Source organism: Chelon labrosus, assembly GCF_963514085.1.
Source record: "Chelon labrosus genome assembly, chromosome: 20".
NCBI lineage: Eukaryota > Metazoa > Chordata > Actinopteri > Mugiliformes > Mugilidae > Chelon > Chelon labrosus.
The window spans coordinates 9,905,175-9,932,988 of NC_140353.1; the positions used below are offsets into that span (position 1 = coordinate 9,905,175).

The following is a 27,814-nucleotide window of genomic DNA, read 5'->3' on the forward strand; positions in this document are numbered from 1 at the left end:
CCTTCTCCAGCACATCCCAAAGATTCTCAATGGGGTTAAGGTCTGGACTCTGTGGTGGACAATCCATGTGTGAAAATTATGTCTCATGCTCCCTGAACCACTCTGAGCCCGGTGAATCCTGGCATTGTCATCTTGGAATATGCTCGTGCCATCAGGGAAGGGAAAAAAATCCATTGATGGAATAACCTGGTCATACAGTATATTCAGGTAGTCAGCTGACCTCATTCTTTGGGCACATAATGTTGCTGAACCTAGACCTGAGCAACTGCAGCAACCCCAGATCATAGCACTGCCAATCACAGGCTTGTACAGTAGGCACTAGGCCTTCCAGTTTTTAATAATAACCCAATTTCAGTAGTTTCTGCACTCTCCTTAGATGTTTCCTCTTCTTGATGCATGCCAATGATTTGACCCTTCTCAAACAGACTAACATCTTTCCCACGACCACAGGATGTGTCTTTCGACATGGTTTATTTAAGAAATGAGGATCTACTCATTGCATCAGTTGGGGTTAGATAACTTGTTGCCACCTGAAAGATAATCGCCCATGCAGTAATTATCCAATAGGAGGCTTGTACATATTTGCTTAGTTAAATCCAGGCAGGCCAGGCAGTGTATTACAGAGTGAATACCAGGAATTTATGTCAGGTCTTAACAGCACTTCAAACTGAGACTGTTGGAAATTACAGCATGGAGTTTTTGAACATGTAGACATCCTGATAAGACAAGGACTAGTGTGAGACGACAGTTTAGGTGTCGTTTTATTAAATAAATATGAGCATAAAGTAAAACATGCGTTTCAAAGAGTAATCATAGTTAAAAACCAATCTTAAAAGCTACAAGAAAACAGCATTTGATTGATTGCCTGTACACCACATCCCTGAGTTGAGCAATATATTCACAAATTTATATTACACGTCACCACACACCTCAAATGTAACATCTCTAAATGGCTTTTGAAAAGATGTATGGCTTTAACATTAGCATGACTGACCTGAACATGAGGAAGCAGAAGCCTGATTTCATAGATGCCCTAGGCTCAACAAACCTGACACCTACATTGCAATAAATAGGACAACTCTGGCATCAATTTCTGCGTAACAAAACTAACACCTTCTTCTGCAACTTAGGAGATAAACTTCATGTGGAGAATAACGTGTGATTGCATAAATGTACACCATCCCCTTTGAGGAAAAGGGTTGATAACCCCCCCAGTTAACTGCAGTCGAGATCAGACCTTCACTCCTCCTCAGGGAACTTGAATTTGGCGTAGACAATCAGCATGACTATAGACATAAAAACACATAGTGACCCAATGACGAGGTAGGCAATGCCCAGGAAGTCATTCTTTCCGCCCATCCATGACACGTTGCTGAACACCACCTTCTTTCTCCCGTCAAAGCTCAGAACGGGGTAGTCTGGAGGACGAGCGTTAAGGGTATTCACTGAAAATATACGAGATAAAAATACTGACTTCATGCTAAGATTATTAGAGAGAAGAGAAAACAAGTACTCGCTTTTTGTTGTTGTTGTTGTATAAAAATCTACTATATTCCTTGTACTGGAAACGGTCAGCAAAAACATGGAAATGATTTGTAAGTTATGCAAAATTAAAGATATCTTTTTGGACTTTACATACAGTAGGTCCGGCTCGGGTAGACGACAACCAGTCAAAAATCATTTGCCTAGCTTCTTTAAATACGTCTGAATATTTGCCTGTTTTTTTGTTCCACCACAGGGAACTCCTCTGTTTTCATTCTGCCTTGTTTAAAACCACACCCAACCGGTAAAACAAGTTCAGTGCTTTGCTTGTAACAGGGGACAGAAAACAAACTGATTTGGAGCTCTAGTCACATGGATATAACAATGTATAAACTGTTTAACCCATCTCATCTTAAGATACAGTGTTCTATACGGTCTCATTACAGATTAAGTTAATAAAATGAATCGCACACTTTTGATGTAGATTGTTGGCGCTTACATGAAGCGATGTAAGCAATTAACGCAGAACAAATATTAACTTCCCACACCCACCATGGACTCTGTAACATGTTTAAGGATACTGTAGGAAATTCTAAGGGAATAGTTTCCTGCCGGGAGACCCTCTTCATAATCCCCATCTGTGATTCGTCGATACAGCTTTCTGAAGTCCGGCAAGGCCGCCCTCCTCATCCAAACCAGGAAGTCTTGATTGATGAAGCCGTTGTTATTAGGGTCTGAGGTGTCCAGCTCGTAAACAGGCCTTGGCCAAAATACGGGTTTCGCAGTACCTGCAAGTCAGAGTAGTCCAAATTTACTTTAGTTGCCGGACTCCTTTTAATACAAATTTCTTATTAGCCCACTAATTGCTTGTAGAGATTGAAAAGCCCTAATTAAACTCCATCACCATGTGCCACAGGATTACTTAAACATACTGGGTCAAACATGGAACTTTTGATATGTCCATCCACTTGTTGTAGCTGTCTGCTGCCACTTCGTCAAATATTCAGAACAACCTAAAACAGTGGCTAAACTTGTCCATGTTTGTGCTGTTCATTTAGCTTTGCATCTTTCTAGTGGAGCAAAACCAAGTTTTAATATGTATGCTGTTGTCTGTGCCTCTGTTTTGTTTGTGCCTCTCGCAGTGAACACTCCCATCAAAGTTCAGAGCCAATTCAAGCCAACTAGGGGTAGGAAACCGTTTTTGGCTTGCTGGAGTATAAAGTAAGTTATGGTAAAATAAACTTAAGTTATTACCATTGAAGGCATTCCTCAGAGGAGTGACACTGGGGTTCCTGAATTTGACGTTGTAGTCTGTCCACCAAGCAATCCCTTTTCCATCTAGGGGCACCTGCTTCTGTGCCCCGTTGACAATCTGATACAGTGTGAATGTGTCTTTAAAAAACAAAACAAAACAGAAACAATAGAATTAATTCTTCCTTAATTCAACTTCATCTGCTCAGTCACTTTAGATTTTATACATACCATTGAACATGCTATTTGCTACTGATCCACATGGCACAATCGGTATGTTGTTGTCATGCTCGTAGGGGGAGCAGCTTTCACTGGGTGACTTTAAGAGATACAGAAAATATTTTTTTTCCATCGATCAAAGGAATAATCTGAAATCTTTATTTGAATAAGAGGCAGGCAGTGGTACCACCTGATGTAGCTTTATGGGCTGTGCAGTGATAAAAATATAAACTGCGCCCATTTGTTTGACCAAGGTGACAACTTATTTACAGCATATTTGTATTCAACCCTGTCTCTGAAGTATTGTTCATTTAATCTGCAGATATATTGATTTAGTTTTCTAAATCAAATCTTATGAAAACCTGTGTGCTGTGTGTTTTTTTTAACTCACTGTAAAGGCACTCAAGTCTCCGTACAGCTGGGTATCATCTCTGGACGCCCCATACTGTCTGTAGTTCTGGAAGTAGTTGGTCAAACCGTAATAAAAGAATACAGGCCCCTGTGGTGGAGGAAAACAGAATCCCAAAAGCACGGCCATGAGTCACATACACTTCAACTTGATGAGTTTTAAAGTAATGTTGCTGTGTAAAGGTCAGTTGCAACCTGTAAGAGGGTGTCAATGGAGAAGTCCAGGGTGCATTCACAGTTCTTTACGGTTGCATCAGTGCATCTGAAGCATGGTGAATTCTGCCCAACCCCGGTGTAGTCGAGCTAGGTGGGAAAGAAAGGTAACTATTAATTATTGACAGCTACAACACCTATCTCATGACCTGTTACAAGTCGTGTAAGCAGGTGGCAGAGTCATTCAGCAGAAATGTAGTGGACCAGCACAACAATGACAAAAATAGCTTTAGTTTTGACTGAATGATTCAACCTCGAGACAAGACTGATGTATGCTCCCAGTGTCGTGGCCATACCTCCTTCACCTGGATGCTCTGTGAAGTGACAAAGAGAGCAACGCCAATGCCGATGAAAGCCAGGCCAATGACTACAAACCCAGGGATAACGATGCCGGCGGAGAGCATGGGCTGCCATGCCGGAAGCCTCTGCTGAGTGAAGGCGGTGTTATCAGGCCGGTTGGATGATGACTCGTCTTTTTTGACCATGTTTTGACTTCTGCTGGAACAAATCTCAATCAGCCCACCAGCGTCCAGTATACTTTACTTCAAGTGTAGGCCTATTAAATCACAACTGTGGCAAACATATTTAACACTCTCTAAGTGTAATCTAGAGGAGGGATAATTTTTTTCCCTCCTCCAAGACTGCACCAAAGACTTCCCCATTCCTTTTGCTTCTAGTGTCTTAACCTTATTTCGACTTGATATTAAAAAAAAAAAAAAAAAAAAAGCAGGATGTTGCTTAAAGCAGCAGCAACTATAGCCTGCTTATTCACAATATAACACACCTCACCGCTGAAAGGCTTTGTGTTACACAGAAAACGTAGAAACTACTCCCAGCAAACACCCAGATTAGTCAGGAGCACAGCAGAACAGGGAAATGACGTTTAAACTGGGTTGTTAGGAGAAATGGCTAACAAATATAGATATATTCAGGGTTTATATGTGGATATTAGATGTTACTTACGCGCAGTCGGTTGAAAATGGAGAAACAAAGGAGTCAACAAAACTTCGGTACGCTTCCCTGAGTAGTAGGTGCGACGAAGCAGCTCACCTTTACCTGTCCACCCCTCCTCCTCCTCTTCCTTTTCTGCCCATCCTGTTCTTCTTCCACTCTGACGTCAGTTTGTCTGCAGGCGAGGGCCGTGTCCCCACAAACTATAAACGGAATAAAGCGGAAATCAAACTCAATCACCAACAACATTTAATTCAATTTGTTTAGATCTCAAAAAAAACAACAACGCGCACATATGTTTTAAATGCATTCTACGCGACTAAATTAAATTTAAAAACACGGATAAAACGGGGCTTACGAAACAACGCCTTCTTTCTGATTGACAGTTATTTCAGCCAATCATGTGACAGAGTGATCTTGCGTAACTTTTTCCACTCACCAATCACAGTAGAGCTCTTTGAAAGAAGACCTGCTACTGTGCCGTCTTTGTGTTGACATCTGCGGGGGGACTGAGAGGTATTTTTTTAATATTTTTATATTTATAACATTTACATTAATTTCCTGAAATAATGTTCTCTGATGTGGGGAGGTTTACTTATGATTGCGCCGTTAGTCCATCAATGCAGATCCCTCTTGCAGGCAAAGCCGGCGCACCTGCTGCTGAGCCACTGTTGGTGTTAGCCAGATCTCATTGTTAGCGTTAGCTAATGTAGCATGGTTTCTTAGGATAAATTGAAAAGATAAACGACGCGAAACTACTGTTGCAGTGCAGTGGGTATTTCAAAAACATAACAAGAAACGAATATTGTGTTCTTATGTGTTATGTGCGAGTCGCTGCCAAGGACAAAGCTGCCGTTAGCTAGCGCAAGCTAACCTTATATCATTCTGCAGCTAACGTAGCTAGCTAACGTTAGTCCATTTGGACAAAATGGCAATCAACGGTCAGGAAAACGGTTTCGGCACAACAAAGGTTTCTGACCAACGGAGATCTGTGTGTAAATAAATCAGACAAGCAGTCCAAACGGGTGAACGATCGACATTTTAAAGTTCTCCAGAGCACATTTTATGAGTCACGCATTAAAAGACTTAGAAAACAAGTGAGCCACAGGAAACACATTTTATCTGATTATTCTGAGCAGTTAATTAAGTATGAATAGATCGTTCAAATTCGTTCAATATCATGTAAGAGGCCAATATTTTTATTTTTTATTCAGTTGGTCCTGTTCGTAACCATATTTCGTGTTCTGTCTTCATTTCTTAGTGTTTGAATGGATATTACCAGGTGCACGGAGAAATGGGTAAAACAAGACAAGGTTACTGTACCTTGGAGCCCTCATTTCATAAAACCATGACATCCATGCACAGTTAACATTGTTTCAATCATCCAGTTGTTCAAATGGTATATTTCTGGGTGATGTTTCCTCCAAAGCCAGATAGTATTTAGTGGTTGGCAGCCTGTTGTAAATGTTTAAACAGCAAAGTCTTTGGTGTTTCTGACATGACTTAATTTGTTGACCAAACCACTAACCAGTGAGTATGACACCACTTTGACATAGTAGTCTTTATATGTTAAAGTTGATGCTGTGCAAAGGACACACATTTTTACAGCTATCTCAAACCACACATCAACATTTTCATCTAATAATTTGTAGGTTTTTTTTTATTGGTTACACTATTTTGAACATTCAAATTTCAACCATTTCACTTAAAAATGATTGCACCTTTTGTTTGTTGTATGTTTCATCATTAATGATTCTTCTTTCCTGTTTGTTCAGGAGAGGCCTCCGACATCCTCCATAATGCTGTCTAGCAAGAAATCCGATGCTGGCTCCTCTTCCTCTTCTTCTTCTTCTGTTGGAGCAGCGGGAGGTGACAGGGCCCCAGGTTCTGATGCCCAGACCGGTCCCTCAGCTTCGGCTGCTGGATCCACGGATACTAAGAAGAGGGAGAGGTCGTCCCCTAGTGGGGAACCTGGAGGAGCTCCTTTGCCCCACCAGTCAGGGCCTGGGGGGGCAGAGCAGGATGCGGCTGAAGTCCGTAGGACGAGTCGACGCAAGCGAGCAAAAGTAAACATTTTAGGTTTCTGCAAGCTCATGAGGAAGACCTCATGAGCTTAATTTGGTAGTGGCAGAATTGACGATATTTTCTGACAGTTTACTTGTTTGCATAAAATGATCATACATTCTTCATAATATAATTGTCCAATGTTTGCTCCTCAGTGAAAGTCGGAAACGGCTATTTTTTCTTAGGGTTTGCAGCCTGGTGTTCTTGGCAGTTGTTGGTTACTCCTGGAGAAGTTTCAGCACACAGAGAAGTGGGATCAAACAAACCTTACCAGTGTGGAAATCCCAGGTTTTAATGATGCTTTTATTGTGCCTACTGTTGCAGGTGGAGTACCGCGAGATGGACGAAAGCCTGGCCAATCTGTCGGAGGATGAATACTACTCTGAGGAGGAGAGGAACGCAAAGGCGGAGAAAGAAAGGAAGCAGGTGATTCCTCCTCCACCTCCACCACCAGAGGAAGAGAATGACAGTGAACCCGAGGAGCCATCTGGTGAGTCCGTCTCTTGATGAAGCAAAAATAAAAGCCACGTTATTAATACTGAAATTCTTACTGACATAAAAGACGTGAATAATCATTTAGCCTGTGTTTTAAATTGTATTTCTCTTTTGGTGTTAGATTGATCTTAAATCACAATCCTTGTTAACAGAATAGAAACATGCATGTTTATTTTTAGGAGTGGAAGGAGCTGCTTTCCAGAGTCGTCTTCCTCATGATCGTATGACATCGCAGGAGGCCGCCTGCTTCCCTGACATCATCAGCGGCCCCCAGCAGACTCAGAAGGTCTTCCTGTACATCCGCAACCGTACAGTACGTGTCAATCTAAACACATCGCTTCGTATTTCTTGATGAGGACTGTGGGATTTTTGTTTTAATCTTTATTTCATATTAATCGTAGCTCCAACTCTGGCTGGACAATCCTAAAGTTCAGCTGACATTTGAGGCAACAACACAGCAGCTTGAAGCTCCATACAATAGTGAGACACTGAATGAAACACTTACTATCCATTATTTTAATTTCTTTCTTCTGAGAAAGATTTTAGTCGCATGGAAATCGAGATTTAATGTCCCTTTGTTCTCTTTTTAGGTGATGCTGTTCTGGTCCACAGGATACACAGCTACTTAGAAAGGCATGGTCTTATTAACTTTGGCATTTACAAGAGGCTCAAACCTTTACCCAGTGAGTACTTGAATAATAACACTAGTTTTGGTACAGTGTAGCCACACAACACTTTTTTTTAAATCACAAAATAAACAATAACCCATGGATGAACTTCCCGCTTGTTGTTGCAGCTAAGAAGACTGGAAAGGTTATAGTCATTGGTGGGGGGGTGTCTGGCCTTGCTGCAGCCAGGCAGCTACAGAGCTTTGGGATGGATGTTACAGTACTGGAAGCCCGGGTAGGTCACCAATAACCTTTCTATTAAATTGTTACTGTCACGCTTTAATCAGCTATTGGTCAGCTGTAGATTTATGTTATTTTGGGGGCTTTAATACTTTTGCATTGATGGGTGGTGGTGGAGAGAGACATTAAGTTTTTGGGTGAGATCGAGACGGCAAAGGGTGCAGGCTGAAATCCAACCTGAGCCACAGCATTGAAGACTGTAGCCTCAGTTTTTTAAATGTGATCTTTCCGTGTAGGACCGTGTTGGAGGCAGAGTGGCCACATTTAGGAAGGGCAACTATGTTGCAGACCTGGGAGCCATGGTAGTGACGGGACTGGGTAAGAATCTGGCTTATGTATTTTTATTTTTTTTGTTAAATCATGGGTAGGTTTTACAGTTACTTCAGTCAGCCTGTAGAGGGTGATAATTGCCTGTGTATTTGCGGTGCCATTCTTATGTTTTTATGTTTTCTGTGTACTTGGTCAGGAGGGAATCCTATGGCGGTTGTCAGTAAGCAGGTTAACATGGAGCTGGCCAAGATCAAACAGAAGTGTCCACTGTATGAAGCCAATGGCCAGGCTGTGAGTATAATGAGTGATCTTAATCTGTAAACTGAGTTCCTTCTTGCCCATTATCTTGCTACAGCCAAGCCCACTGGGACCCTTCAGATAACTTGAGGATGATTAAAACATTTGGAGCAGTTGTAGCTGAAGTTCCTTTTCTTTTTGATTATTATTAGCAAAAAGCCAAATTTCTTGAGAAACTCCGACATTACTTCACAGCTCGATAAATGGCAAGAGGCTAATGGCAACAAAGGCATGCATGTGATTTATTCTAGTCAGCTGATGTGTGAAAAATATGTGCTCGCTTCAGTCTTACTGACACACCCATTGAACATTCTCGGTGACGGTGACAGCATAAGTATGTGAATCGATAACTCATCAAACCTCGTTGGCGACAGTCCTTTTTTTTTTTTTGGTGTGGATCAGATCAGCAAAATTTTGAATTGTGTATCTAGTTTTTACTATGTATACAGGGCGTTCATTTCTATGAAGAGTAGCTCCTAAATTGCTTCTTTTTACTGGGTTTGTCTTACCTTAGACTCGGATTAGTAATGAAATTTAGTAACCCTAACCCTCACCTCCAGTCTTGTTTCTTTGACTGTGGTTTACATGTATTTTTTTCGATCACTGTGAATGTCAGAATGGTATGTTCATTATGGACATAAGGACAATGCAATGACTTATGTGTTTGGATTGTGTTTGTTCTCAGTCGTAACCTAGGAGAGGATCTGGATTTTATACACAAATGAAAATGATTTCCAAAAGTTCACTTTCGTGCCACTGTAGATGTGTATTTATTATTTAAAGTTTTCAAAACCAGGACCTTGTGTTGTTTACTTCCCTGAGCAGAAGATGTTTACGTATGCACAAGATCACCCTCATGGCATTGCAGTGCTCTCTATCTCGGGTTCCTAGCTTTTCTCCGAGCCTGTTGTTGTCCTCAGGCAGGGATTTGGTTTTCCATGAGCCACAAAAAAAACCCAGCGAATGGTGGACTTATTTAACTGCTTATCCTTGCGTGTCATCAACAGCGGCTCCAGTTCCTCTCGGAGCAGAGCCGACCTAAAAACGGATCTAACCTAATGTCGTTAAAGTGGGAATAAACAGCATTTTCCCCTTTTATTTTGGTCCTATCCATTAAGTGGCAACAACATTAGTCGGATGTTTAGGTTCGTTTTCAGGGCACTGCCATTGAAGTGGAGGCTCGGCAGCAGGGCTCTTGAAGCATCCACATCATATGTTACTCGTTTCCTCTTCTGCAGGAAAAGGCAAATTAAATGTACATGTTTTACTTTTGTGCAAACCTGTTTGAGGTTAAAGTTGTGTTTACCTAATGTGTTCTCTCTCTCTCTCTCTCTCTCTCTCTTCCCCTTCCCCTCTTGTCTCTTCAACCCCTTCCATGTTCATCTTTTGGTGAACTACTAAAGGGTGAACGATGCACAAGTGTATGTATATGTTTATTTACATATTATTACTCTTCTCCCTCCCTCCGTATAAAAATCAAACATTCCTTATAACATGTCATTGAAACTAATGAGCAACTCACGTTAAACCATCATCTTCTCATTCTAGCCAAGACACTGTAGAAATTATACCATAATATAACTGACTAGAGAATGGTAGAGATCATGTCAAATCTACTGAATATCTCTTCAATCCCTCCATCTAAGATTAACTCTCATTCCAATAACACTTTTTATCCTTTATCTGTAAAACTGTTGCTTTCCTAACATTGTATTTGCTGCATGTTTACTAAGGCATGAAATATTAATGTTTGGGAATGACTGCACTATTTATTTTTATTCTGCTCATACAGTAATGGTGAATTAATAATGTAAGATAGATACAGATACAGGGTATTTTTAGAATGTCATCATCAACTATTATTTGTTATCACAGTTCCAGATGTTTCTAGCACACTTTTACTCCTCACTGCAATCTGTAATGTGACTCGTGCAATATCGCCCTTCTGGTGTGATCGTATGTTTCCAGGTACCAAAAGAGAAAGATGAGATGGTTGAGCAGGAGTTCAACCGACTCCTGGAGGCCACCTCTTACCTCAGCCACCAACTGGACTTCAATTTCCTCAACAACAAACCAGTTTCACTGGGACAGGCCCTGGAAGTGGTCATACAGTGAGTATGGCGAATGCTACATGGGAGCAGATTCACCCCTATCCCGCTGGACGAAGGAAGAGAACGTATGCACATGCAAGCACTGCTAATCGGGGTGTCTCTGTTTGCAGGCTGCAGGAGAAGCATGTAAAAGATGAGCAGATAGAACACTGGAAGAAGATTGTAAAGACGCAGGAAGATCTAAGGGATCTTCTCAATAAGGTGGGTGCAAGTTAGTTTGCCTTAAGGCCGTGACACATCAAGCCGACAGTTGACCGCTGACCGGTGTGGCTCGGGTTTTTGTGGTGTGTCCCGCTCCATTGCCACTAGTGTAACCCATGTTGGCAGCTTTTCAGACGAATCAGCACCGGACTGAGTCAGTCAGACGGATAACTTTGATTGGCTGTCCATCTTAGCAAACCAGTTCAGCTAAACCTCATCTAAACATTCAAATACACAGAGGCTGCCTGCCTCTCAAAAAGCCCACTCTGCTCCGATTGGACAGCACCAAGGAGAGAGAATGACACAAAAAGTTCACTGGATGCAAAATAGGTATATGCCCTCTAGTGCAGGATGAGTCATCAGCATTTTAAAATTGTTTTCCAGGAAAAGAGAAATCCTAAACTACAATAAAGAATACCTACAAAATAGCTATTTGGCCATGGAATTAATTATTCCCAATTCCCAAGCATTGTAACTTAAATCAAACTTGAATACTAAATAGTCGAGAAGGATATCCCAATTTACTATTTGCACTAATAATAAGAGTGAGTACACAGGAACAGCCAAAATCAAGAAAAAAACAGAAGTAAAACTGTGACTCAAATTAAATTTGAACCCTATAACCTTTTCACTTCTCAAATTCTGCCTTCTCTTTGGTAACCCACCATGACCTTCTTCCTCTTCTCCTAACCCCACTCACCCTTTTCCACACGTCTCCAGATGGTGACCACAAAGGAGCGTGTGAAGGAGCTCCATCAGCAGTACAAAGAAGCAAGTGAAGTCAAGCCACCCAGAGATATCACGGCCGAGTTCCTCGTGAAGAGCAAGCACCGCGACCTTACAGCGCTCTGCAAAGTAAGCTAAAAAAAAAAACGGAACCGTGTCACAGCCAAACATTACTATAAAAGTTCTCTTTACATTTCCTACACTTCCTACTGTCAGGCTGCTGGCAGTCATGTAGACTGGTTGTTTTCCAGGACGGATTCTTCTGTGACACTTTCATTACTTTCTCAGATCTCTTTGGCCGGACAAAAACCGGACTGCATGACTTCAAGTAATTCTAGTCAAAGTTTAAAAGCGAACTTGGTCCAACTGGGTTCGCAGTGTGTTACACATAGTCTGTGTTTTCATTTGCTGCATTTAGATGACTGTTAGGTGTATACATGAGTCAGGAGGTTAAGAGTGTCACACACAGATCAAACCAGTCGTTTTTATTGACTGGCGTAAAAAAAGCATGTAAAAGGGGATATTTTCTCCACTGCTATGTCAGGGTGGATGTCTCACAGCATTTTAATGCCGTGCTGTCTAAGTAAACCAGACAGGCTGTGTTTAAGTGGTTTAATGCCTCAGTAGGATGTATTATTAGAGTGAGTTCTGCTGTTTTATTTTTGGTGCGGATAAATCACCTCCACTGCTGCTGTGTGTGTATTTTAGCGGGGCGATTTAGTTGGTTTAAACACAGCTGGTATCTGAGCTGGATTTGTCTACGACCCATCCGCTGTCTGAGAAACCACTTCAAGGCTTTTAAATAACGGTCTGGCGGCCTTTATGTCTGCGAATGCACAGTATATACATGCTCCGAGCAAGGCGGAATGAGCATTTAAGAGTGTGTGTGCCCATAACATGCATTTATTGCAAGAATTAAACACCAATAGCGGGACGGCTGTGGTAGCGTATTTTCGTTGGGCTATGTCATAGTATTCCTTCCACTTTTAGTATTCCCTAAGGTCAGTTTTTCTCGACAGCAGGAATCCTTCCTTAAGACGTTAATAGACCTGACTCAGTGTAGCTGTGGCTGGGCCTGACGTGGTAGGTGGTATTACCAGACTCTCGTCGTAGTTTGTTCTGTTGTGATGAACTGATGAACAGGTTGAGTCAGCCCTTTTTCTGTCAGCGCTGCTTGTACTTTCTACATGACCTTAAACCCTCTGGGTGTGTACCATGTACACACACATGCACAAGCATGCTACACACTCTCACCTAGTTATAAAGACAGCTCCTAAAGTGTGGTGCAAGTTCTGTCTGCTGTTAAATGTCATTCAAGCATTTATTACTGATAAATATTGGCACCCCCCTGGAGTAAGATTTGCCAAAATGTTCATCTAATTTCTAATTTCCAGCCTAAAAAGTGCATTTTCGGTTTTCGGACGGAAATTTTCGGTGCATCCCTAGAATATTGTATATAATAATTATGATTATGGTATAAGAAAATCAATTGAGCTTTCTATCTGTAGCTGTGCAGTGACTTTATACTGATTTATGGATAATTGCAATCTACATGTCCTTGCCGTTTCTGCTTTGTCTCTGCGTAGGAGTATGATGAGTTGGTAGAGATGCAGGTCAAGCTGGAGGAGAAGCTCCAGGAGCTGGAGGCCAATCCACCGAGGTAACGCATCCAATTAATTCAGCATCGTCGTCTCAGCTGCTGTCCTTTCTCTTCTTTTGTCATATGAGGGCTTGCTGTGCAGAACGGAAGAAAAACTGTCTTCATCGTTTCTCAAAATGCAAACATTGAAAGTGATCCCAGTTTATATTTTGGTCACTGTTTTTGTGTTTGCATTTGGAGAATGGATGCTGTGCCCCTGGACGAGTCAGTTGTTCTGTGTTTTCTAATAATTTCTATTGGTCTTTGCAAATTTCTGCACTATACTCAGATCCATTATGATCAGGAAACTCTTTGTTATTGCTGCTGTAGCTTGGTTCAGTACATTAGCTTGTTACTGTGGCTCGCCACAAGATTTCTTTTATGAATTCTTCTAATGTGGGGCAATCCATGCCAAGTCTGCTAGACTGTTGTAAAATATATTTTACTTTTGGAGCCTTGCAGCCCTTAGCAACAAATATTTACCTGCGTTATGCCCTCTAGCAGTTTAATTATGTTTAACGTAATGTGTTCAAAAATGTGTTATTAACTCGGCAGCAGTTTGTGTCAAGCGAGCTGGTGCGTGTGTAAGTCCGTCTTCCTCATTCCTCACGCCTCTCTCCTTCCCTTCGTTCCCACAGCGATGTCTACCTGTCATCCAGGGATCGTCAGATTCTCGACTGGCACTTTGCCAACTTGGAGTTTGCCAACGCTACGCCCCTCTCCACCCTTTCTCTCAAGCACTGGGATCAGGTACTCGCATGCATTTAGTTATGTCATAACTGTGCGATTCAACGCTATTGTCAGGACTGCAAAACCCTCAGGGGTCTTATGATCCCATATGTACGTTATAAGTAAGTTATTTCTTTAAATGTGTCCACAGGACGATGACTTTGAGTTCACTGGCAGCCACCTAACCGTAAGAAATGGCTACTCGTGTGTCCCTGTGGCCCTGGCTGAAGGTTTGGACATCAAACTGAACACAGCAGTGCGGCAGGTCCGATACACAGCGTCCGGTAAGTGCACTTCTGTGTCTTTTAGCCGAAAAAAATCCCGCGATAAATTTCACACCCCAATGCTTATTCATCTGTTCCTTCTGCAGGCTGTGAGGTGATAGCGGTCAACACACGCTCCACGACCCAGACCTTCATTTACAAGTGTGACGCCGTGCTGTGCACTCTGCCTCTTGGCGTGTTGAAGCAGCAGCCGCCCGCTGTCCAGTTCGTTCCCCCGCTGCCGGAGTGGAAGACGTCGGCTATACAGAGGATGGGCTTCGGCAACCTCAACAAGGTCAGTCTTCTAAACACACATTTAGTTGACTGAGCTTTCTTCTGCAGATCCTTCACCCGCTCAAATTCAGTAAATCAGTTAAGGAAGTATGCAGCTCAGACATTGAGGTTGAGATGTCTGCACCTTCCAAACAGATAAAGCTTTCAGATTCTTTGCTTAGATGGTAGATGGCATTCAGAGGGTGGCGTTGTGTGAGGATCTGCAGCCTGTTGACGTCAGAATGAAACGATTCTCTTTTGCCAGGGTGTTTCATTCATAGTGTTCGTTCTGCGTCACTCCTGACCCGCCAGCTTTTGCACTCTCTCCGTTGCTGAGCATCATCTGCAGCAAAGTAGTTTAACTCCTAATGCTGCAGCAGCACAGAGGAGAATACTGCATTATTATGCAACTTGAGCTGCTACTGTTACCGCATCGCCAGCAGAGGGAGCGCCACCATTCACATGCTCATAACTATTGTTTGCAGTAAATGAGCTGAATAGGAGATGTAAATCACAGGCCGTTGAGCTTTTGACTAAAGACTTGGGCCTTTAATTGTTCTTATTTTTGTGTTCCTCTCTTTTTTTCTTTTTCTTTTTTAAAGGTGGTGCTGTGTTTTGACCGTGTGTTCTGGGACCCGAGCGTTAACCTGTTCGGTCACGTCGGCTCCACCACTGCAAGTCGGGGCGAACTCTTCCTCTTCTGGAACCTCTACAAAGGTGAGGAGATCGCGTGCACACTGAAACTGTTGCTTTTGAGATCATGTGGATAATTAAGTGGTGCCATTATTTGCGGGAGTATTTTCTTAAAGGGAACACCGTCCTATGTGACGTGGTATTAAGTCGATCTTTTCACGTGCACTCCAGTTTCTGTAATAACTCACGGTGGGTGTGACTTTTCCCTCGTCAGCTCCGATCCTGCTCGCTCTGATGGCTGGCGAGGCCGCTGGCATCATGGAGAACATCAGTGATGACGTTATCGTGGGACGCTGCCTGGCCATTCTCAAAGGAATATTTGGAAGCAGCGCCGTACCACAGGTCTGTATTTCATCCATGAAAAGCAAAGACTCTGGCATATTTGGTAGTTTGGGTTCTGTAAGGCATTTGTTTGGACATTCCTCTCAGAATCAGTGTCCACATAGCTGGCAGTTGTGTTCAATTACATCTTAATTAAGTTTACAGAAACACAGCGGTGGGTTATATTTTCTGAGTTCAGCTTATTTATTTATTTTTTCCCTTCCAATATTTAGGAATTTAAAAATCCATTCCTGAATTCACCCCCGTAACCAGCACAGCTTTAGTCAGCGAGCATATGTGAAAGCGCTCCCAAGCGGAGTCGCATCCAAAACCACCCGTTGTCATAAATCATTTGCTTATGGTTTCAGTTGGGATAAAATCATATGCGCGCGGGCTGGCGTTGGATCTGCTCACCATCCAGCTGCTTGCAGGTCCCTCTAATGTCATCACGGAAACTCCTAAAAAAAAATTATGTTTTTGTTTGTTGTCATGGCAGCCAAAGGAAACTGTGGTCACCCGCTGGCGTGCCGACCCCTGGGCTAGGGGCTCCTACTCGTACGTCGCGGCAGGTTCTTCGGGGAACGACTACGACCTCATGGCGCAGCCCATCACACCTGGCCCGGCTATACCGGGAGCCTCACAGGTAAAGGCACAAGAAAAGAAAGAGTGTCTGTGTGTGTGTGTGTGTGTGTGTGTGTGTGTGTGTGTGTGAAAGAGAGAGAGAGAAGCATCCCAGCCTGCCCACATTATTCAACCAAACCAGAGCGGATCACTTTATTCCCAACACAGATGTTTTTGGGCTGTTTTGATGTTGGCATGCAGATTAATGCGAGCAAGTCATATTTATGTGTTGACTGATGAGTTCGGACGTTTTACCACACTTCAACTCCGCCCCTCCCTCTCTCTCACTAACCCCTTGTTTTGTTTTAATCCCTTATTATGTTGGAACAAATCGATCTCAATGTGTTTTTTGTTTTTTGTTTTTTTCTTTTCCCTCTCCTCTCAGCCCGTCCCCCGCCTCTTCTTCGCCGGCGAGCACACCATCAGAAACTACCCCGCCACAGTTCACGGCGCCCTGCTCAGCGGCCTCCGGGAAGCCGGACGCATCGCGGACCAGTTCCTGGGCGCCATGTACACGCTTCCCCGACAAGCCACTCCCACGTCCACCAGCAACCCTCCGCAGGCTCAGCCCACTGCCAGCGCTTAAAAAATAAGAAAAAAAAAAAAGACAAACTCAGGACTCTCCCACCAACTCTCTTTCAGTTTACGAAGAAATATAAAGGTTCAACTATAAAGCGGTGACGTCTCTGCATGTGAAAGATCTCAGAACTCCCTCAGCAACTTTTTTGCCTTCAGACTGAAACACTGACGCATCTAGAGTTTATTTTCTGCCTGTATGTGTGATGTGAAATCTCTCCTGACTTAGGACTCAGAAAATAAACACACAGTATATATGTTTAACTAACGGGGATGGTCAAAATGTCAAAAACTGCGCTGCCGGCAAGAATAAATTCAAATTTAATTACATACCAATGTAATAATAATCCATACTAAACTGTATAAAAATGTGATTTCTCCATCTTCAGAAACAAAAGCATGGCACTACTTTTGGTACTTGGAGTATTTCTCAAAGCCAAACATTTATTTATGTGCCGCGGTGTGAAGTTTAAGGCACGGCTGAAAACTTGTTCACTAAACGTACGCGCAACCTAAAAAGCAAGACGTCCAGGTGACCGACTCGGCGGGACACAGTCTCGACACGTTTTTGCTTTTCAAAAGAAAAGACTAGTCCCTCTGTTGTTTTGGTTGTCTTAAGGCTAAAATTATTGCTATTTACTGTAGCTGAATGCCTCTCAAGTTTATTTTCCGTCAATTAGGTTGTAGTGAAAATAGTTTGTATTAAAAGCTGAACAGAATTGTGAATGTTTTTTGTTGCCATAGCAGTTTAAGTATTTTATTATGGTTGTCAACACTTCTTTTTTTTTTTTTTTTTATATTGTCAAATGTTTTGTTATTAAAAGAAGACCGAAACATCGTCTGGAAATCAGTTTTTCTATAAAAACCCATCACTATAATGGTGTAGTTTTATTGTACATGCATGTAGACAAGATGGGAAAACATGGCTGCTCCTGCTTTGACCCTCCAGTGACACCCCCTCCCCTCCTGCCCCCTCTCTCTTTCTCTCTATTCCAGGTCTGGCTGCTTCCCATTCTCTGTGGTGCTCTGTGTGTGAGGGAGAGATGAGGGTCCCTGGCAGGCAGCAGCTCCACATAGTGGGGGATCTGATGAATGAGGGGGGAGATTAAAATGGTCAACCATGAGCTATGAGCTTTTTTTTTCTGAGGAGCCGTATTCCAGGGCTCCGTGCCCCTCTCTGTTTCCATGCGCTCTCGAGCGTCGCGGGCCTTTATTTTTTTCCCCCGGAGCTGCGGTTATTATTATCGTGACCAGAGGAGATGTTTGATGTAACAACAGTAATTTGAGCTGGGGTTTTGGACTGCGGCACTCGGATATTTTCACCTCCCTGGTAAACCAGAGGCTCTGAGCAGTGTGCAACTGTTGACTGGTGAGGTTCTTTTTCATAATGGCCTCGAGCCCGCTTCAACTGATTGCTTTATAGACGTTAAAAAAAAAAGTCTTCTGCTGGAGGAGGAGTGACCGCAGCGTGTCTGAGCACATCATGTGTAATTCATAGTTGTTGGGTGGAATGTACACTCACTCAGGTACAAACACCTCCCACGTACTGATGTGGGTACTTTTGACAACACCCATAATATTGAAATCTGAGATAAATGCAGCAATCAGCAATGAACAATGGCTGTCAGTGTTTTAACAATCACTTTGACTTGAGGGATGTCAGTCAGTCTGTCAGTCGGTCTGTCAGTCAGTCGTACTCTGGCACCAAGCACTTTAGTTTAATACGGAATACCTGGAAAAATAATGAGATTCCCATCAGCCTTATTTGCACTTAACATTATTTGCCGTAACATTATGACCACCTGTGACTGGCTGTGGCTCAGTAGGTAGAGCAGGTCGTCTACGAACCAGGAGGTTAGTGCTTTGACCCCCTGAACATGCCACATTCTGAAGTGTGATTGTGTGAGCGAAAGGTTCGATGTGTCACTGTGACTGTAAAGTGCTTTGAGTATTGACAGGTAGAGGTAAAGGTAAAGTGCTATATAAAGGCAAGACCACCTTTTGCCACCAAAATAGCTCTGGCCCTTCGAGGGACGGGCTCCTGAGGGTGTTCTGTGGGATCCGTGTTTGCACAGAGCTTGACCGTCTAAAGATCTGGGGGTATCTGGATGCCATGTCCAACACCTTGGACTCATTGTTGTGTTCCTCAAAACAATCTTGAACCATTCCCGCTGAAAGGAGACACTGCCGTCAGCAATCAGGCATAACATTATGACCACCTTCCTAATACTGTCTCCCTTGTGCCTCCAAAACAGTTGTGACTCATCTGAGAATGGACATGGGCCTTCTGATGGTGTCCTGTGGTGTCTGGCAACAGGATGGTGTTAGTGGTGGCCTTTGGGTCTTATGGGTTGAGGGGAGGGGCCTCTGTGGATCATCCCACAGATACTTGATCGGTTTGGGATCTGGCGAATTTGGAGGCCAGGTCAACAGGTGGTGGTACTTGTCAAAGTGAAGTCCACATGAATGGCAGGACCCAAGATCTCCTTGCACAACATTCCCCTTAGCTTCACACCGTCTCTACCAGCTTGCCCTTTTCCCATAGTGCATTTTGGTGGCATGTGTTCCTCAGATAAGCACCATGATATAAAGAAAATGTAATACATCAGACCAGGCTACCTTCTTCACTTCTTCCGATGCTCTGTGGTAAGGGTCTGATGCTCTCGTTCCTATAGTAGGAGCGTTCAGCAGTGGACAGGGGTCAGCAGGGGCACCCTGACTGCTCTGCAGCTACTTATCCAACAAGCTGTGATGCACCATGCGTGAACCTTTTAGCACACCGATGTCATTGCTGTACCATGCTACATGTACAATTATCCATCTGGTGTAGCTTCTAAACTGCACATACTGCAGTCACATTCAGTTTTCCTTTAACACCTGCTGTAGGCAGGGTAGTCTCTCTCTCTCTTTCTCCCTCCTCCATCTTCCACCCTCTCCTCCACTGGCCTGCAGTGCCACTGAGTCATTTCCATGGTTGACTTCACAGCACTAATTCAGGTCAGGCATCAGCGCTGAGGCTCAGGAGTACCAGCTCCCAAACAGGCACCGCTGTGTTTTCAGCACCTCCCCGCAATCTGAATTTGGGACGGATTAAACCAGCGGGAGCAGGAGACAGGGTTAACCCCTGACTCTCAAACATTTCAACTCGTGACAGATTCTTGTCTCCTGCGAGCTTGCTGGATGGCAAACAGTTGATCCTTATTAATTTTGCTTTGGCCTCTTTAACCACCGCAGACATTTTGACTTGTTGGAGGAAAACACTGCAGTTATTGATGACGGTCTAATTTAATTACTTGATTTGATGAGTGGATTCAGCAATCTCTCATTCTCAGGGAAAAGGCCATCATGAATAAAATTGGGAAATGTCAACATTTATTTAGGAAGGAAGCAAAGGAAGTAGGAAGGAAGGAAGGACAGAAAGCAGAAAGTAAAAGTGTTTCCACACAACATAGAGTGGAGACACATGACAGGGGTAGAAAAATAAGGGTTTACGTCATTAAAAAGAAAAACAGAGAGGCAACAGGTGTGACATGGTGAGAATCTGCTGCTGGAATGTGGTGTCCTCAGCAAGGCCTTTTATTCAGGCCTCTCAGGTGAGACTGGTTAAGGTGATTAAACAGCCACTGGAAGGCCAGTGGAGATGAGGAGGGACGTAAGGAAAATAAGGAAGCAAAAAGAGTAGTGAAGAAGTAAGGAAAGAGACAAAAGGAAGGGAAGAAATCAGCGAGGAAGAAAGGAATGGACGAAAGAAAAAAGAAAAGAAGCAAAGAAAAAGTGAAGAAGCAAGAAAAGAAAGTAGAAAGCAAGGAAAGAAAAGTAGGAAGGAAAGGAAGTAAGAAGGAAGGAAAGAAAGGGTAAAGGAGGGACGAGAGCAGAAAGGAAGAAATTAGAGAAGGAAAAAGGGAATAAAGAAAGGAATGGGGAGGGAAGAAAGGAAGAAGAAAGAAAAGGTTGCGAGAAAGGAAGACAGACAGGAAGTGAAGTAGGAAGGAACGAAAGTAAGAGGAAATGAGGGAAAGAACACTAGAAAGAAATTTACAAGAAAGGAAGGAAAGAAAAAGTAAAGGAGGAAGGGATGAAAGCAGAAAAGAAGAAATTTGAGAAGGAAAAAGGGAATAAAGAAGGGAAGAAAGGAAGAAGAAAGAAAAGGTGGCAAGAAAAGGAAGGAAAGGCAAAGTGAAGTAGGAAGGGACGAAAGCAGAAAGGAAGAAATTAGAGAAGGAAGAAGGGAATAAAGAAAGGAATGGAGGAGGGAAGAAAGGAAGAAGAAAGAAAATGTAGCAAGAAAGGAAAGTCAAAGGGAAGTAGGAAGGAAAGACAGAAGAAAGGAGGGAAAGAAAAGAGAACGAAAGAAAGAAATTAGCAAGAAAGGAAGGAAAGAAAAGAAAAGAATGGAGAAAATAAAACAGAAAGGAAGAAATGAGGGAAAGAGTACAGGAAGAAGAAAGCAAGAAAGGAAAGGAAAAAGGAAAGGGGCAAGGGACGAAAGGAAGAAATGAGGGAACGAGAAAATGAAGAAAGAACAAAGAAAGGAAATGACTATATAATGACTATACACGCAGCTGACTATCTATGAACAGTGTAGTCGTCTGAGATGGGAAACATAAACATATTTGAAGTTCAGTCGTGCACATAAAAGCCAGACTAGTGAATTCAACATGTCGAGGCCTGCCCTCCACAGCCAGTCTAGCCCAGGCAGTCTGAGCTGAAGCAGGAAGAACGGCTCTGAAAATACACCGAGCATCACGACGGCCACGGCGTAAGTGTAGCCCAACTGAGAACTCGTAAAAAAAAAAACTCCTGCTTCGTCAGACCAGATAGGGAAAGATCGGACGATTATTCAAAGCAGCAGGAAAAGAAACGCTTGGCTTTCCACAAAACCTGAGGCGTAGCTGCTCGAAGGGAGAGATGTGTGTGCTGACTTTGCATTCCGCAGCAGCTTGCGGTTTTCCTCTTTGTACCTGACCAATTTGCCTCATTTGTCTGCGTGCTTAGTTTGCATCGCGTCAGCTGCTCCCTCTCCCCACCGGACTGAACGGGTGCGCACGATGGAGGGTGCACCGCTATGAAATCAAAACTTGCTGAGCTTGTTTAGTAAAAAAAAAAAAAAAAAAAGAGAGAGTAAGGCACACAAGCTCCAACACGTGTTACAAACAGGTCGGTTTTTTATTTTTATTGGAATACATATGGTCTGCTGTACAGTTGGCAGCTTTGAGAGACCTACATGCAGAGTGCGCCAGCCACAGTTAAGGTTAAAACATGCACAATGTATTAAGTCTAAAACTGGAAAAGAAAAAAAGAAAAGAAAAAAAACAAGCCTCCCCACACAGACCACATGGCAACGCTGACACACTGAGAAGCAATAATCAACCATAAAACCCTTTTGATCTGATTTCATTACATACATTTTTTGTGTTTGACACCTCTGTGTGTGAGTCTCCTTCTGTGCACAAATACTTAAACACTCAAGAAATTAAAAGAAAAAGAAAAAGAAAAAATTGATTGTACAGGCCTAGTAGGTGGAGATGAGATCCAGTTAGATTATTCCTGTTAGATTATTTGTGTGCATTTCAAATTTATATTTATATATATATATATATATATATATATATATATATATATATATATATCTGAGGCCTGCACGCTTCTTTCTTTGGCAGCACTTGCAAACATACAGCACAGAAGATGTACAAACCCTGAATTTACAAGCGAGGGGGGGACAGAGGCCGGAGCACTGAGCGGACCCCGGTTAAAATAAACCGGGGGGGGGGGGGGGGGACACATGGCGGACAGCTCAGCGAGGCGGCGGAGCTGCTGGGCTCTGATAAAACGCGCACAGCTCTCATTCGTCAACGACTGTGACGCGACGCCGGCCTCCGTTACAGGAGGTCTCTGACCCGTGGTGCGTCATCGTGTCTGCAGGTTGTGAGAAACACTGAACTAATAATAATAATAATAAAAAAAAAAAAAATACAGGAAGAAGAACTCTCCAGGAGTGTAATAGCAAAAGATGAAGATACATTACCTTGCAAAAAAGCATTCTTAAAATCAAGATGGACAAATACTTAATATATTTCAATAATAAGGCCCACTTTACAAAATTACAAGATTTTCCTTAAATAAAATCTATCCAATATAGATTCCAAAATAAGACATCTTTTGTTTAACAAAGAAATAAAAACATACATAAGCAGAGAAAAAAAACCCAAAAAAAAAAACCCAAAACAAAACCCTCAAATTGAATATTTCCCCTTTTGTTTCTTAGAGACAGGGTATCCATCCGGGAGGGGAAACACTGGCATCGTCTCTTGACTGTAAACCGTAAATACTGTGGAATGATTTTGGCACAATGTTAGAAAGGCTGAGACATACATATATATATATACGTATGTCCGAGCGTTTCTTTTTGCTGCTGAGCGGACGCCAATCTTTGCGGGTGGTGTGAAAACGCTCCTAAATACTCCAACCTGGCTGGTGCAAAAACAAATACACATCTGTGCTACATTCAGCAAACAGCTACTGAAAACAGACTTACAGTACGATTCTGGGACACGAACGTTTTTGACTGAGGGGGCTAAGAGGGTGGGTTGGGGGGGCATTAGTCGTTTGAGGTCTTAAAGTTAAGTGCTGGTTAAGTGCAGATTACAGACTACACAATGACACCATGACCCTGGCTTTACAATGGAGGCCTTTGAGGACACGGGCCTGCTCGCTGCCTGAGAGCCATATCTGCCTCGCCACTCCGTACATTCTAGTCTACTTTATCAAAAGAAAACAAAAAACAAATTGTAAATAAAAACGGTTTATGCATACATCTTTTATGATTTCTATTAAGCTGGTATTTCAGCAGGGAAGCAGAAGCAGCCTTAAATATTTTCTTCTTCTTCGCATCATCACTAGCCCCCTCCCTCAGATCGCCGTTCTCCGATTGAGCACACGCCATGAATAAGAGGAGCCATCAGACTCCTTTAAACCCCTTCACTGGAATCCCAATCAACGCTATCCAGACAAAACCCATTTCATCTCGTGAAGCCAGAAGTGGTCTTCGCCCGGGCACGCGGAGCCCAGCTGGGTCGGATTGGATGGAGTGGATGTACAGTGGGGTCAGCGGTGGTGTTAGTGCACTTCGGGGCCTTGTAAGGGAAGAAAGGCAGCGTGCACGGCGGAAGGTGGAGTTTCAACTTTGCCCTTTAAGAAGCCCTGCTCGCTTTGAAGCCCGTGTCCGGGAAAGAAAACCCTCCAACGCGTCATAAAACCTACAGTTTCCGACAGCTGGGCTCATCCTGGGACTCTAGCGGTCTTTAAAGGCAAAGGTTGAAGAGGAGAATGAGCTAAAGGTAAAAGGAATGAATGGACGAGAACGGGATGGGTGACACGCCGAGACTGGAGCATTATGTATTTGGATGGAGGGAAACAGGTGATGTTTATAGGGAGTAGTAAGGCAGGATAAGTGTTGGTGTTAGCATTTGCATCATCAAGTAGCTATATACAGTACAGTGTCCCTCAGTGATGTCAGCCTCAAAGAAAAACTAAAAACAGCCTCCAGACCTTAATGCCTGCTCTGACAAACACACGTACACACTTGTCATTCACCACCTTCTTGATCAGGGGTCTTTAGAGGCTTACAGCCCGCCAGTTCACAAGAGGCGCCATAAATGAGGACCTTCACAGACACATTTACGACGGCGCACACCGAGAGGAGAGCACGGGTAACTCTGGCAGCGGGACGGCAGGCAGAACTGGACATCCAACACCGTGCGTGTTTGAATTATCCACAAAGCGGACATCGCCGCCAAGCTGTCCGTCTTCCCCTCTCCCGCATTTAGAAGTCCTGAGTCAAGATGCAGAGATGGGATTAGACGCAGCCCTGACCCCTGACCTTTCTGCTACCCGGGGAGCTGCCCATCACATTCTGCTGACAGGCCTCTGGCCTTCAATAAAACAACTCTCTGAACCCACAACACATATCTCTCCTGTTTAGGGCCAAGCCTTGACTTTTAGGAAATGAGAATCCAAGAAAACGGAGGAGGAGAAGACGAGAGCAAAGGGAGGGAAAGGGACACTTGGCTTGTCTGAAACACTAAAAAGGAAACTTGGAATTGGTTGAAAAGATGAGATTGGGGAAGAGATGGCATTGCTTCTTGGTAAATAAAAAGAGTGGAAGCAGAGACAATAACAGAGAGCGAAGAAGGACTATATGATCTTCAAGTCTTGGCGCGTGCACTGAGAGCTCTGACAGCGTGTCTGGGCTGTTTGTGTTTTATCAGGCAGCCAGCGGTGGCCATGAAGCAGCCACACGGCAGTCCTCTCTGAGGCTACACTGCACCCCGCGACCCACAGTCAAATCCAAAGGACATTGCTTTTTGGGAGATGCGGCCTGTATTCTTCCACGTTGGAGTCTGTTTTGACAACCCATCAGGGAGAGGCTCCCTCAGAAAATAAAAGTACTTTTACAATGTTCCAACTCAAAAATCCTCCAAATTAAAAAATGTTAAAAAAAACAAACAAAACTGAGCCTTACAATCTCTGTCGCATTTATCTGCACCGCAGGTCTGAATGTGATGGGACAATCTACCTCTACTATCATATTTCAAGGCACAGATGAACATAGTGTAGATATTTTCAGGGTAAACATAATGGAAATATACATTAGTGACAATGTGCATTCTGAAGGTAAACCTAGTGATGACTCGTGGTTACAGACTTTGCATGGGGGACAGTTTGATTGCATATAATCTCCTGCTCGCATAAACAGTAAAGTGACAAAGTGGCAACAGATGAAGCTCCTGCCACCAGGCAGACCTCTCCACGAGAAAAGAACCTGTACACATATGGGAACTAATAAATATTCCAGCTAGATGGAGGCTGGAAGAACTGAGAAGAAATTCAGATCATCCCCATCAGGGTCAGACACAGCACAGCACTGAAATCCACAACAGCAGAGGAACTGGATGGAGAGCAGGATGCAAAAGTTAACAAGTTCTTCAACAGACCCAGAACTTGGTCCAGAGTCGTCACAGTTATGATCGTGTTACTTTTAGCGGATTCAAGACACAAAGAATGCAGTGCATCAAGCAATTGGTCATTCTCAGCTGCATTCCCTGGCAACATTCATAAATTGTGTTCTGGTGTCAAAGTTCACATCGCCTGTCGTTCTGTAACAGTGTTCAAATCCAGCAGGAGCCTGTTGAAAGACTTTACAGAAGATGTCAGCAAGGCTTCTATTAAAGATATGCACCGCTTCCCTTCGATGAAAATACTTATTTTATTACTGGCCAGTGGCTCAATCTGCTCCGTTGAACCCTCACTGCTGCAGCAGCCCCTCTGCCAATGATAGATTGCTCCGACTAACCAACCACAAGTTGATGTTTTGTGATGTAACAAAATAATAACAGCTCTATAGAAATAAGAAACAGAGAGAATCTGGGGCGATTCGCACGGCGAATCCAGTCACACACGAGCCAGACTTGTCAGTTCCTTGTTAGAAGTCCAACCCTTTGGGTCTTTCCTATGACTGGCTGGTGTGTACACAGCATTTACGGCAACACTGAAAAAATGTCCGCCCTGCCAGGCCAGGCCGGGCCAGGCCAGGCCAGGCCAGGGTTGCTGGTAATCCAAAGTCCAATGTTCAGTTTAAACAGAAACTCCAGTTTGCTATAGCTCTGTCAAAATTAATGGGTGACAACAGTTGCAACAGCTGTAAAACGAAGCACCACGGAAATTGTATCATGATTAGAGATTATAAACAATGCCCCCGCTCACCGTTCATCTTTTTTTTGTTTTTTTTTTGTTTTTTTTTTAACATGTGTATTGCATTTTACAACGTGCAATCTATGTTCTCCTTCCTTGACATGTTTGAGAAGAAAGAGAAAGCATGATGCAGAACAGGAAGCGAATTACAACGGATCAAAACAAACAAACAAAAAACATAAATAAGGTCCCAGTCTGTCAGAAACACTGTGTGTTGTTTGTTTGTTTGTGTGTGCTCCTAAGATGCAGCCAACAAGCAACCCTTTGAGCAGAATGCATGCTGAGTCACAATCTTTCAAGTGCTCTTCATTTATTACTCAGAAACATGCGAATGTTCGCTCAGCATCTAAGACCCCAAATTAAATCCAGTCTGAGGTCAACGCATGCCAGAGAGTGGTCCAGAGTGTGGCTTAAAAAAGAGTGGCTTTAAAAATAAAACTTAAATTTAAATGTGTTTGCTTGTTGTTTGTGGATATGTTTGCGTGGATTTGCAGGTTTTTTTTTTAAATCAGAAAATGAGCGTGTAAGCCTTCCAAGTAAATATGAGCTCGGGATGAAAATGAAAAGCGGGTAATTCGCTTCCTGTTTTTGGTCACATTTAATGTGGAGAACATTTTGTATGCGAGAGCGTCCTACGTGAAGATCCAGCCCAGTGAGATGAAGACGGTGCGTTGTTTGAAAAGTACTGCTGTTGACTGAAGATTGGGTTGAAGCAAAAGTGACGTGTCCAGCTCCACTGAGGTTACTGTAAAGGTTCTCTGAGGAAAGGCATTCTCACTCTCATGGGTCCTTCTTCCTCTAGCTCTTTTAAAAAATCTCTCCGGCACGCACAGGAAAATCTCCAGCCCTCTCCAGCATGCCAGCCTCTCCCTTGTCAAGTTTTAGGATTACACTATAATACATCCAACACAAGAAGCAGAAGAGGATACATGGGCTGGTGAGGTGAGGCGACCTCCAAAAAACTGTACAAGCTTTTTTTTTTTTTTTTTTTTGTAGAAGGGACTTTGCAGGGTACACTCTGGGGTAACTTATTTCTTTACTTGTTGCACAAGCTGCAGATGTTGTCTGTTGGAGATGGTGGGAATATATGCAGCCGTTAAGTTGATGGGAGACTGGTGTTTGGCCCTCCTTGTGCCATTGAGGGCTGAATGGAGCGCTGTTAAGAAAAAAGGAAGAAAGAGATCTTATTCAATGCGCCATATTTTAATCAATATAATCATAACTATTCATCTTTAAAAAAACAAAAAAAAAAACATCCAAGGCCTGTAATTTTTTCTTCATAACTTTAGCCGAACGTCTGCCAGAAAGAGCGAAGCAATTTGGCACTAATTATGGGGAAAATGTGATCAGCGG

General features: G+C 43.1%; 3 protein-coding genes across 4 annotated transcripts in view; 1 reads left to right on the top strand and 2 right to left on the bottom strand.

Annotated features, from left to right (window-relative positions):
* Window positions 1–743: 743 nt before the first annotated feature.
* Window positions 744–4,640, bottom strand: tmem30b (transmembrane protein 30B). Its single transcript, XM_084568401.1, has 8 exons — window positions 4,537–4,640; window positions 3,870–4,068; window positions 3,556–3,663; window positions 3,344–3,451; window positions 2,965–3,052; window positions 2,737–2,874; window positions 2,064–2,270; window positions 744–1,418 (listed from the first exon to the last, which is right to left on the bottom strand). The coding sequence occupies exons 2-8, from the start codon at window positions 4,056–4,058 to the stop codon at window positions 1,240–1,242; spliced, it is 1,017 nt and encodes a 338-aa protein (XP_084424527.1). The 5' UTR covers window positions 4,059–4,068; window positions 4,537–4,640; the 3' UTR covers window positions 744–1,239.
* Window positions 4,641–5,024: 384 nt separating this feature from the next.
* On the top strand, window positions 5,025–17,562 carry kdm1a (lysine (K)-specific demethylase 1a). Its single transcript, XM_084568400.1, is given in 23 exon segments — window positions 5,025–5,040; window positions 5,786–5,837; window positions 6,300–6,590; window positions 6,913–7,078; window positions 7,263–7,396; window positions 7,485–7,563; window positions 7,674–7,766; window positions 7,880–7,986; window positions 8,228–8,309; window positions 8,458–8,552; window positions 9,962–9,979; window positions 10,527–10,669; window positions 10,780–10,870; window positions 11,591–11,725; window positions 13,183–13,256; window positions 13,874–13,985; window positions 14,116–14,248; window positions 14,335–14,522; window positions 15,103–15,217; window positions 15,408–15,535; window positions 16,011–16,157; window positions 16,521–16,671; window positions 16,674–17,562. Coding segments are annotated over 22 exon segments (2,670 nt in total). The 5' UTR covers window positions 5,025–5,040; window positions 5,786–5,792; the 3' UTR covers window positions 16,817–17,562.
* Window positions 17,563–21,874: 4,312 nt separating this feature from the next.
* The window catches only part of luzp1 (leucine zipper protein 1), a 45,214-nt gene continuing 39,274 nt past the window's right edge, over window positions 21,875–27,814 (bottom strand). For both annotated transcript variants that reach the window (XM_084568887.1, XM_084568886.1), the window contains one exon: window positions 21,875–27,617. The gene's annotated coding sequence lies outside the window, so the exon portion shown is untranslated. The remainder of the gene's footprint in view (window positions 27,618–27,814) is intronic.

What these genes read in the sequence shown, in the direction of transcription:
- tmem30b (XM_084568401.1), bottom strand. Translation starts at nt 4,058, where the DNA reads ATGGTCAAAAAAGACGAGTCATCATCCAACCGGCCTGATAACACCGCC. An exon ending in AGAGCATCCAGGTGAAGGAG is followed by an intron (nt 3,664 to 3,869) that starts GTATGGCCACGA and finishes TTTCCCACCTAG; the next exon opens with CTCGACTACACCGGGGTTGG. An exon ending in TTCCCTTAGAATTTCCTACA is followed by an intron (nt 1,419 to 2,063) that starts GTATCCTTAAAC and finishes CTCGTCCTCCAG; the next exon opens with ACTACCCCGTTCTGAGCTTT.